Source organism: Mus pahari, unplaced genomic scaffold (assembly GCF_900095145.1).
Source record: "Mus pahari unplaced genomic scaffold, PAHARI_EIJ_v1.1 scaffold_11131_1, whole genome shotgun sequence".
Lineage (NCBI taxonomy): Eukaryota > Metazoa > Chordata > Mammalia > Rodentia > Muridae > Mus > Mus pahari.
Window position 1 is genome coordinate 1,112 of NW_018393360.1, and position 11,904 is coordinate 13,015.

At 40.5% G+C, this 11,904-nt stretch overlaps 1 protein-coding gene across 1 annotated transcript in view; it reads left to right on the forward strand.

Moving 5' to 3' along the window:
- The first annotated feature begins 8,981 nt into the window (after positions 1–8,981).
- The window catches only part of LOC110315500 (membrane-spanning 4-domains subfamily A member 6B), an 11,851-nt gene continuing 8,928 nt past the window's right edge, over positions 8,982–11,904 (forward strand). Inside the window, exons 1-2 of the mRNA XM_021189542.1 lie at positions 8,982–9,074; positions 10,647–10,809. Of these exons, the coding sequence (XP_021045201.1) occupies positions 10,663–10,809 (147 nt within the window). The 5' untranslated portion in view covers positions 8,982–9,074; positions 10,647–10,662. The remainder of the gene's footprint in view (positions 9,075–10,646; positions 10,810–11,904) is intronic.

The following is an 11,904-nucleotide window of genomic DNA, read 5'->3' on the forward strand; positions in this document are numbered from 1 at the left end:
TACAGAGTCCAGAGACACAGTCAGAGGTTAAAGGAACTTGTTCTTACAGAGCACACTGATTTATCTCCAAAAAGCCACTTGGTGGCTCACAGTCAACCATAAATCCAGTTCTCTTGGATCTAAAGCACCCTTCTGGCTTATTTGTGTACCAGGCATGTACATGCTGTATATACATATAGGTAGAGAAATCATTTATAAACAAAACAATAAGTGATTTGAAGAGACAATTACAATGATATGTCAGTCATAAAGTTGATAAAGGCAATAGTCAAAAGTTCAACATTCTCTAGAAGCTGCATTTGAATTTCACTTCCTGAATCAGGTAAACATCAACTTGTTTAGCATGACCAAAGTGACCTTTCTAAACCCAGGCTAAATCCTGTCAGCCTCCTTAGCATCTTTCACCAACTCTGACCACTAAAATGTAGCTCATGTTTTAGATGCAGCAAACTTTCAGTTTGCTGAGTAGTTTTACTTCTCACAATAAAATTTATTTAACTGAACCATGAGAAGAGATTGTGGAGCTATATTATATCTTCAGCATAGGAGGAAATATGCAAGAGGGACCTGACCATCAGCATTTCCACAAGAACAGTTAGGAATAGCATAGTGGAAAATGACAGACAGGTTCTCCAGGTAATGTGTCAAAGACTGAAAATTTTACCATCAAGTTAGAAGAGCATCTTGTGCCCTTGAGAATCATCTGGAGGATTTGGTCTCAGAAATGACAGTTATTATGCTTTTATTTTGGCAAAGGATTGGAAGTAAAGATATTATAAGAAAAGATACAAGAGTCTAGATTTGATAATAAGAGAATGAAATGGTGTACTTCAAATATTGATGGAGCTATACAAAGGATGCCATTGATAACTGGTGCCCACTCCTTTGTAGGTCATCAGCAGTCTAACTCTGAACACTATCACCTCTGTGTTGGCTGTGGCAGCAATCATTATTGGTGTCATCAGTGTGGTTGTGGGTAGATATTCTTCCCATCTTGATAATCATCCAATCACCAATGTGAGTATTCACTCTGCTGATGGGGTGCCATGGAGGAGGCAAGGGCTCACTGACTCTTGCTCTGATCATAAAATCAATTTTGGGGTAGTAGTCAAAGGGGGTCTCCGTGTCTTTAAGGAGAAGGGGAGTGGCAATCAGGGAAAGATTTGTCAGATTAGGACTGGACAAAGATGTGTGAGAGGGCTGTGATTGGGATGTAAAGTGAATAAAAATTAAATTATTTGGAAAAAGAAAAGAGAATATGAAAATAAATCAATTTGTGATGTTGAAAAATGATAGTGAACTAGAACAGTATTTATTTAGGGATCAGGTGAAACCTCATTATTTCTCTTCTGTCTGTAACTAAGTACAAAGAAAACCACTAACATGGCTACTTCTCCGCCATAGGCACCTATATGTCATGCCTGATCTTCAGTTGGTGCCGCCAGAGAGATCAAAATAAAACCAAGTTCCTAATGGCGGGAGGTGCCAATCCTCTTGGGAGACAAAGATAGATTGTAGAGCTTATAATCTTTGCAAAACGGGTTTAAAGGTGTAAGGTATTTGTAAGAAAGAGCAGATAGAATGCATGCTACCTCGAATGACCAGAACAAGCCACATGGAATTGCCAATTATCAGCCAAAATTACCAAGAAAAATGATAGTTACTATAGCATTATTAGTGTACTATAAACATGTATGCATATGCTCCTTACGCTAAAAATCTACCATTGTTTGTTTTGCCTTTGTTGATGTTTTCAGTATGTGTGACGGCTATTTAGGGAGAGTGCAGTATTACTGTATAGCCCAGGTTATCCTTGGGTTAAAGACCATCCTCTCTTCTCAACATTATAGTTGTGAGCTACAAGGCCTAGCCTGTTCTTGTTTATGTAAAGTAAATTATATGTTATGTGAGATTGCTATCTCTCCACTTTCTGTTCTCCAGTCATACCTGCCACAAGGCCTGAACCCATAGCCTAATGGATCTGTGAAGCAGGAGCAAAGATGATAACAACCAATGCAAATATTCTCATGACCCACTAAATCAGTATCTCTCATGTGCCAAGCTCCTGATCAATGGACTAATTCACAGGAGAGGGATCATATCTGATCACTGAGATCATTCAAACCTGCCAATTCTAGGCACCAGTTCAAGGCAGGAGAATTCAAAACAAAGGTGCCACCTTTGTTATTCCATTTTGATTCTGTGGCTTGGTGAAGATGCAGACAAAACCAAATGCAATGAATACTAAGAGTGTGGTGCTCAACCTTCCAATGATTTACAATAGCTGTGACTATCAATAGCAAGATAATCCACATATATTTTATTACAGGGTGACAGAAGTTCAAAATAAGGCTCAGTTGCATAAAATCAACTGTTGGAAGGGCTGTTGTCTTCGCTGTGAGCTTTAGGGAAAAGTAACTTTCTTAACTTTTGTGTTTCTACCTTCTGTCTACATTCCTTGGCTCATCATTCTGTTCTCTGTTTTTGAGGCAAACACTGAAGCATCCTCAGCCTCTTAAGCTTGAATTCTTCAGGATTGTGATCCACTTGTAAATATATTATAACTATGATAGCCATCACAGGCAAAGATATTCTGACTTTATTATTAAATAAATGACTTCTGTTCTCACTATAAACCCAACTAACCCCATCCTGGGACTTTGATATGAAAACCAACCTGAAAGACTATTTTCTTCAAATTTGAAATGATACTATTGTTTTTTCCGTGTGAATTGTCTAGTATGGAGCACAGCAGGCATGGAGGCAGTGGTCTCTGATAATTGTTCTTAGTAAAAAAAAAAAAAAAGGCAAGAAAATAAGTGACACTCACGGGACCAAGAAATTGTCTTAGTTTTGGGCTCTGTCAAAAGCTGGATTTCCAAATCCCTGACCAGGTATGGCAGTGATTGGCATGGTAGTAAGGGGGAGGAGGGCATATTTCAAACTGCTAAATTTCCCAAAGAGAAATAATTGTCAGTAAATTCTTAGATAAATTGATTCTAAGTATGTAACAATACTTATTATTCATTATAGAATAAGTCTAGATCCTGCATTAATTGGGCATAGCATGGGTTAGATTATTTGCATATTTCCAAGTAGCCATGGTACATCTGCAGGTATTGATGTGTTCCAGGAGCCAAACTTACCAAAACAATAAGCCTGACGCTATTTCTTTAATTTAATCTTAAATTAACTTTTAATATAGTTATATCAAGACAGTTCTCAGAAAGAAAACATGAAAAACATAACAAATGGGATTGGAGAGATGGCTCAGCAGTTCAAAGCACTTGTTGCTCTTGTACAAAACCTGGTTTCAGTTCCCAGCACCCACTTTGTGGCTCACAACAATCTTGACCCAAGTTCCAGGGGATCCAATGGCCTCTTCTGACTTTTGCAGCACAGACCAACAAGTTGTGTGCATACACACATTGTACAAAAAAACACATAAAATGCAAAGAATACGGTCCCCAATGAAGGAGCTAGCGAAAGGACCCAAGGAGCTGAAGGGGTTTGCATCCCTATAGGAGGAACATCAATATGAACTAACCAGTAACCCCAGAGCTCCCTGGGACTAAACCACCAATCAAAGAAAACACACGGAGAGACTCATGGCTCTAGCTGCATATATAGCTGAGGATGGCCTAGTCGGTCATCAATGGGATGAGAGGCCCTTGGTCCTGTGATGGTTCTATGCCCCAGTATAGGGGACTACCTGGGTCAGGAAGCTGGAGTGGGTGGGTTGGGGAGCAGTGGGAGTGGGTAGAGGATAGGGGATTTTTGGAGAGAAAACTAGAAAAGGGGATAACATTTGAAATGTAAATAAAGAAAATGTCCAATAAAAATAAAAAAAAATAATTTTTACCGTGAAAGCATAAAAATAAAAAAAAAAAAAGAGTACATGAAAAAATCATAAAAATACTACATAAGACAAAACCATAGAGTCAGACAAGCCCACAGCAGTGCTTCCTCTTGGCAATGGGTCACACTCACAAAGATTTCAATAATTTGCTCAGTCCTCAGTTTCCTTCCATGCAGTTCTCTCTATGTTCTCTGTGTGCTGTTGCTTCCTTGTTCTCATTACAGGAAGTGAGCTCTCAGCTAGGGATGGGATGTTCCAGTCAGTTAATGAAAGTGCTTATGCTAAGCTCTCAACCCTTTGTTCTCTGAATCTATCTGGTCACAGCACACAGCAGTGGCCAGGCTGTATCCACAGCTGCATCTTTCTTATTGCCCAATAAGCCACAGACATTATGAGCAAGACTGATGGTATTGTGAAATACTGCGTTTTTCCTTCTCCATCTGAAGCATTTTAGTTTTGTTTGTTTTTACTTCTCCCCTTATCAAGAGAATAGAATAGTAGAAAAGGTAGTAGGGGAAAGGGAAGCATTATTTTTACAGCAGCTCTGTGATCTAAATCTGTAAAGAATTTATTCAATTTTCTTATCCTCTGCATTCTTCCTCTGGAAGCACACTTGAGGAAAACAAAATTCTGACCTTCTCTCCAGAGGACAAGTTGCTTAGCCCATAGCAAGGCAGTCTAGGAGACTGTTGTCTCCTGTAACACAGAAAGATGACAGGAGAGAGCACAGCTTTTATGTCCTTTTGGAGTCCTGATATCTCCCTACAGGAGTGATTGTAGTTCTGCAGTAGACAAGAATCACTGAGGATGCTAAGTCTAGAGGACAAACAGTAAACTGATTTAATTTGGAAATTTCACACACAAGCCAGAGAAGATACGTCTCAAAAACTGTTTCTAAGTAGTTCCAGAATCTACTCCTATTTTCTTGTTTTGTGTCACAATCTTATACTCATCCTTTATGGAAAGTCATGGAAACAGAAGTGGGCTTTTATTGAATATTTACAAACACACACACACACAACTAAAAGAAAAGAAAAAGGAGGAAGTATACCAAGAATTGAACCAAACTTAGATAATATAGTCACCATGTACAACACTCTCTCTCTCTCTCTCTCTCTCTCTCTCTCTCTCTCTCTCTCTCTCTGTGTGTGTGTGTGTGTCTCCCCCTGTGTGTCTCTAAGTGTGTCTGTCTCTCTGCCTGTCTGTCTAGCATATATATATATATGTGTGTGTGTGTGTGTGTGTGTGTGTGTGTATGTATGTATTATATGACCTGTAATTTTCTAGGCAGAATATTTGTACCCTAAATAGTAATGGGTTTCTCAAGACATAAAGCTTTATGAAAAGATGGATATCATCTGATCCATGAGTGCATTCACTAGCACAGGTATTGCTCAGTGGTGTTTACCTACTGGTGAGTAGTAGGTAATAGAGAACATTTTTAAACCATTCAGTCTAGTGATATGGATAGGTAAAATCAGGGACACTGTGAATATCTTTTAGTAAGACACATGTGATGAATGAGGAATAAACTGATGAAGACTTGAGCTGGGAGGTAGTCGATGGGAATGACAAGAAATGATTGTGTATAACACATGTAGGTAAATATCTACCCAGTGTTAATAGAGATTGCCATGTATGTCTAGAATCTCAGCACAAGGCCAGCCTTTGTTACATAGTGAGTTAGAGGTCAGCCTGACTACATAAGATCCTACATCAAAGGAACAAAGATGTAATTGGTTCAAACTGTTAACACTTTAAAGGATAGTTAAACAGCAGTTTGATATATTGAGTGCTTGAGTCTTTAATAAAAGTGAATGAATAATATTGTGGGAGAGGGAAGTGGTAATGTAGAAGCCTGGTGGTGGAAGAGTAGCAGAAACAGATGAAATGTTGAATCTTAGTTTTAGACTTTTGTTCAGAGATGATTAAAAGAGTGTTCATCATTAAATTAAGGAGGTTAAGACATGAGGAGAATTATTTTGAGGTAGAATTAAGGCAGTCAAACTCCACATGCCTATACTTAGAAGGGGAAAATAAGGATCAAAGTAGAAAGCCTAACAATTAGTCAGAAAAGCATATTGTGTTAGACAGCAGATGCCTATAGTGGAGAAAAGTTAAACAAGGAGAAAATAATTAACCACGTTGGCTTGGGAAATAGAAGAGAAAATGGCAGGTCTAAATGAATGAAAACTGAGCAGGCATTTCCCAGAAGGTGTGGGCTGAGGACCAGAACATTTGCAAAAGTGTTGAGAGATTAAAATATAAGGTTCTAGATGACTAATCACAGTGTATTATTGTTAGTTAGTTTTTATCTTCAGGTTAAGGATCGGGGCTCAAACTCTGGAGACCACCAAGAATGTAACAGCAGAATGGAAATAAGGTCAGACTGCGAAGAGCAACATTTTGCTCAGACTGCAGACATCCCGATTTCAAATAAAGCTTAAAAGCCTTAGGTTTGGGAGAAGAGGAAAGATTGATCCTGAGAATGGATGGCTGGGGAAGGTCTGGGGTAACTTGACAAAACCGACAGTCTTTTATGTCCACTGTGTAGGACTTTGTGATAGTCTTACATGTACTGTCTCACGTACTGTATTAAGTGTCTTTACACACACTTCAAATTGTGAGAGTGTGAAATGAAGAGCAGACTGGTGAGAGGATGTCAGGTAGACAGATTCAACTATTTATTAGCAAATCCTCCCGCAGACAAAAGTGGGTATGTTTGCCCTAAAGAGGCTACACTCCACCGTGGGCAAAGCTCAAGAGAACAGCAGCACTAATTCACTAGGTTCTGGGACAGTGATGAGGCCACAGGGCACAATGTGAAAGAAACAGTGACAATAGATATCCTGGTTAAGGAAAAGAAACACTAGATTTTTTTTTTTTTTTTTAAGTTATCCATTTTACATTCTGCTCAATGCTCTCCTCCTGGGCACCCACCCTCCCCTCCCACATCTCTTCCTCCATTTCCCCTCCCCTTCGCCTCTGAGTGGGTAGAGCCCCTTTGAGTATCCTCCCACCCAGGCACTTTATGTCTCTGTGAGGCTTCCTCACCCACTGAGGCCACACAAGACAACCCAGCTAGAAGAACATATCCCAGGTACAGGCAAAAGCTTTTGGCATAGCCCCTCCTCCAGTTGTTTGGGCAGATTTCTTAGAGAAGCCAGTCTCTCGGTCTTCTCCAGAATTGAAGTAGGCCTTTCTCTCTGTGACATGCGGGCCTTGAGGAAAAAGGTGACTTCCAGATGATAGAATAATGTGCCTTAGCTTGTTGTGTCTTCAGCAAACAGTTCACACAGGAACTGTAGAACTCACAGCTGTAAAGAACAAAAGGGCCTTGTACGCCCTGATAAGCACTGGAGAACCAGGATTATTAAACAGGTGGCTTATGTCTTCTTTGGGATGGGATGAGTAGCAGTTCTTCAGAGAATGCCAGGAATGATGTAGGTTTACAACCTGTGCTCTTTGATGAAACAGGCTCTGCCCACATCTCCCAGAATCTGTTTTTACTTACCAGACTCTTACCTTAAATCTTGAGCACTGCTTTTAGAGCATAAAAGCCACCCTCACGAGGAATGTCACTTGTGCTTTACCACAGCCTAAGGGTTGTCTATGTAATCTTAGGGCCAGGCCAATGCTAAAACCCACAGGCATTATGTTTACCTCAGTCAAGCTCCCTAAGAGCCTAAATCTTGGGCACGATCTTTTAGTCAACAGTACCTGTTCTTGCGGCGGGGGAAAAAAAAGGCCAGGTTTACTTTGTAAAGGATCTCAATGTAACATTACATTGTTGTGAGCTTGGGCCTGAGTTCATTGCTATCTGAAAACCTTTTGTTCCAAAATTGTGCTGTGCATAATATGGCTAAAGTAAAAACAATCCAGGCCAGACCAGTACCAGTTACAACAAAATGGGGCTGAGCTGAGTTTTATTCATGTTTCTTCCAAGTTTTGTTGTTGCTGCTGCTGTTGTTGTTGTTGTTTTGCCTGCTGTGAAGCCGGCCAGGAATCAGCACACCACAGCCTTCTGATGTGACAGTGGCTCACACTGGCTCCCTAGGTTCTTTCTGCTGACTCCAAGGAAAGAAGGAAGGAAGTTGTCAGGGTGTGGCTGTCCAGTTGCTTCAGCTGGTTCTGGTTCCCCTGTGAAATTAATTATGTCAAAGTCAGCTTCTGAATTGTGCTTACCCAAGGGCCTGAAAGCCACAGGGACACCTGTCTTCATGACTGTATCTGGAGTGTGGGATTGTTGAAGTCATTCCTGGTGTGTTGAAACTTCTCTGCTTGTTCCTCTCCTAATCTATTACTTTTCTAGAAGTGTCCAGTAATTCCCTGGACACATCCCCTGCTAGAGAAGTCCAGTGGTCTAGAAGAAGGCTAGAAGAGATGAGGAAGGCTCTAAAAGGAGTAGAATTAACCAATGAATGCTGAGATCCTGTGTGCTGGCTTTTTTTCAGAAGCTGAAGAGTTACCGAAAAAAAAGTATGAATAACAAAGTGCCAAAAATACCGTAAAATGATCAATTGTTACAATTGATTATACATTACAGTGTGCTCAGTAATGTATTAGCCTATAGTAAAGTAATATATCAAAACCCAAGGTCATGATTACTATTATCATACTTTACTATACATTGTGAAATGTTTTATTCATCAATATTACTATGACTTGTAATATCATTAGTAATCATGAGAGTTCATTAAATATTAATTAGAAGGAAGACAGGTCTTTAAGAAAAAACTTACCTTTTTTCCCTTTTTTATTAGATATTTTCTTTATTTATTTTTCAAATGTTATCGCCTTTCCTAGTTGCCTCTCTAAAAACTTTTTCTCATCTTAGTAGGTTTTCCCAGCGTGTTGCCGTTCTCTGTTTAACTCATAAACAGCTAAAGTTCAAGAAAGTGAACTTGGACACTGCATGCAGCTAGTGGGTGTTGCAACTCACTACCTCACCCCTCACTCTATCAAAACTGGTTCAATTAGTGATTTTTCTGAAGTTACTGGGACTTCCTGATATAGGAAGTGCAGGCACAATAACAGGCCTCAGCCTGTAAGCACCACTTCCTAAGCAGTGAGCACAGAAGTAGGAAGGGCTGGGGAAAGTCACAAGTTCACAAGAAGGAACCAAAGATCAGCCTGAGAAAGCCCAGAGTTAAGGCTCTTAGGGTTCCTGAGAGCTCAGCTGGAAGTGACTGGGTGACAAGGCACACAGGCTCAGGTAGGCAACCCTGAAGAGACTTCCCTCTGTGTAGCACTCTGTTTCTGGGACTGAGTTGCAAGAACTTGCTGATGCTCACAAAAGCAGTGGAGACACGGGGGCTCTTTAGAACTAAATGGGCAAAGGCACAGGGCATCTGGCTTACCTCTGTCCTGACTGCTTTAGCTGCATGATCTTGGTGATCACTGACATAAGGAGCAGAGCTCTCAGGTCATTCACTGATGGGGCAGCCTAAGGGCTGATAATAGCACAGAGAACAGAAGGGAGTCAAAGCAGAGCTCAGAAACCCATTCCCCAGGGAACATAGTCCTTCCAACTAACAAGGACATAATTGCCAGCATCATGACAAAACTTAAAAAAAAGCTTAGGACTCCAGGACTTTTCATGTGGCTGCATTCAGCTGCTTCTCCACACTGAAGAGACTTAAACACAGGCTGCCCCTGGCAGGTGGGAAAATAAGGAGAAGAACGAGAGTTGGAGACAGCTGTGCCACCACACCCAACTGTGTGTAGGCAACTGGGCAATAATGAGAACTTTGCCTAGTTATTTAACATTTATTTGATGTTGCTGTGCAAAGCATGAATTACTTCCTCATGTACATCAAACTTTTGATTATGAATTTGTTACTGCTTGTGATTTTATTAATTAATGTAAAGGATTGTTTTCAAGAATAAAAACACTAGAAGATTATGTTTACTAAAATATGATAAAATGTGAAGTGCTAATCCTAAAATTGGCACTATTAGACACACAAAACAGATAAATAGGGTTACATATTTGAGTGGAACACAGCATGAATTGGAAAGCACTGAAGGTTGACTTTAGTACCTCACAAATAGCAAAGTAACCAGACAATGCACCTCATTGAATAAAGACAATGCACTTGTTCTAGGTGAAATTGGGAAAGAGCCAGAGAAAGCTACATTTGACAAATTTTGTGTCAACATTTGGGCATGGAAACAGTAACCTGTGGGGATTCAGGATTTCCCTTCCTATGAGGTGGTTATTATCTAAAATCATTGCGGTGTGTTTAACATTTTTAAGAAATAACTCCTCAATCTGAGATGTGATGGTTTTACATTTCTCTGTACCACCAGTTTCTTCTGCCAAAGGACAGGTCAAGGATGCCCAAAGGTGCACAGTCTGAGAGATGAGGGCAGAACTGGGAAGCATAGTTTGTTTTGTTTGTTATTATTTTATGTTCAGAGCCAAAGCACTTAATGACTTACTGAAAATTCATATGATATATATTCTGTTCATGGCTTCCCTTCCCCTTTCTCTTCCTAGATCCTCTCCAAATATCCAACTTTACATCTTCTCTCTGTCTCTCTGTCTCTGTCTGTCTGTCTGTCTGTCTGTCTGTCTGTCTGTCTGTCTGTCTCTCTCTCTCTCTCTCTCTCTCTCNCACACACACACACACACACACACACACACACACAAAGACACACATTAGCAAAACAACAAAAAAGGAGAACAAAATGTAAGTCAACCAAGCAAACAGAACCAAAACTAAACAAAACCACTACAATGGGCACAGTACTTCATAACACCTGAGTCCATTTTCTCTTTCAGCCGTGGGAGCTCCATCATGATTCCACAAGTAGAGACCAGTGAGACCATCACAATGATTTCACCAAATGGAACCAGCTTTCCCCAAACGGACAAACACCAGTCTTCCCACCAGTGGCAAGACAGCCTGAAGAAACATCTAAAGGCTGAGATCAAAGTGATGGCGGTAAATCTCACTCAGAACATCCTGGAGTGGGTGGAGAGCAGAGGGTGGGTGGAGAGCTCTATGTATTAGGACCAGAGATAAATTTGGGTGGGGGAGCCTTCAGTTTTCACAGAGTGATCAGAGAGTGGCCAGTTCACTGGTGGAAGGCCCATGGCAAGCTGCTTACATCACTAAAACCTCCTAAAACTGGCAAATATTTTCCTTTATTCCAATGAATTTAGACTGCACTCCAATGACTTTATTCAATGGATCATTGAGATTTTGTTGTTTAGATCTCTTTTGTTTTTTTTTTTTCTTTTCATTTTTGAAGCATACTTATTAAGTATTTTATTGATGAAAATATTTGTAGCTACATTCTAGGTGCTCTCTGAGTGTAGAACACCCTTCTCCTCCTTAGTGAAAAGAGATGGTACAGAAAGAGCATTGGTTTTCTACTCTGTGTTCATTCTAGACTCACTAATGCAACTATTTTTGGGTAAAGGGAGAAGAACATTTTTTGCTGTGTGTTGTTTTTCAGACTTGTCTGTACTAACAGTATATGCATGGGTCTCTGTGTTACCCAGTCTCAGAACTTAATGGAACTGATGGCCTTGTATTGGGCATACATACAATCCACTGGGTTCCTTTGGAGTACATGTAGCAAAAGGTTTATAAAATTGCTTAATCAACATTATAAGACCTGTAAGTCTGGGAAGTGAAGGAAGACAAAATTTCCCTTTTAATATGGAAGCAAGGGATCCCCAGAATGAACAACTGGACTGAAGATGCTGTGGAGCTTGACAGAAATGCTGGCCCTATGTAGTATTCTGTGGGCTCTGGATGATGTGTGGAGAGTTTTTCACATTCTAGTGCTCTGAGCAGGGTGGGGCTTTCAGATGCCTGTTTTTCTGAGGGAGCAGGAGACCTGTTAACCATGCACTCAAGTTCAGCCCAGCCAGGAGATGCCATGAAGGGTCATGAGCATGCAAAGGGTTCAAGGACAGAAATGCCTAAAGGTGGGGCTGGTGAGATGGCTCAGTGGGTAAGAGCACCCGACTACTCTTCCGAAGGTCCGGAGTTTAAATCCCAGCAACCATATGGTGGCTTATAACCATC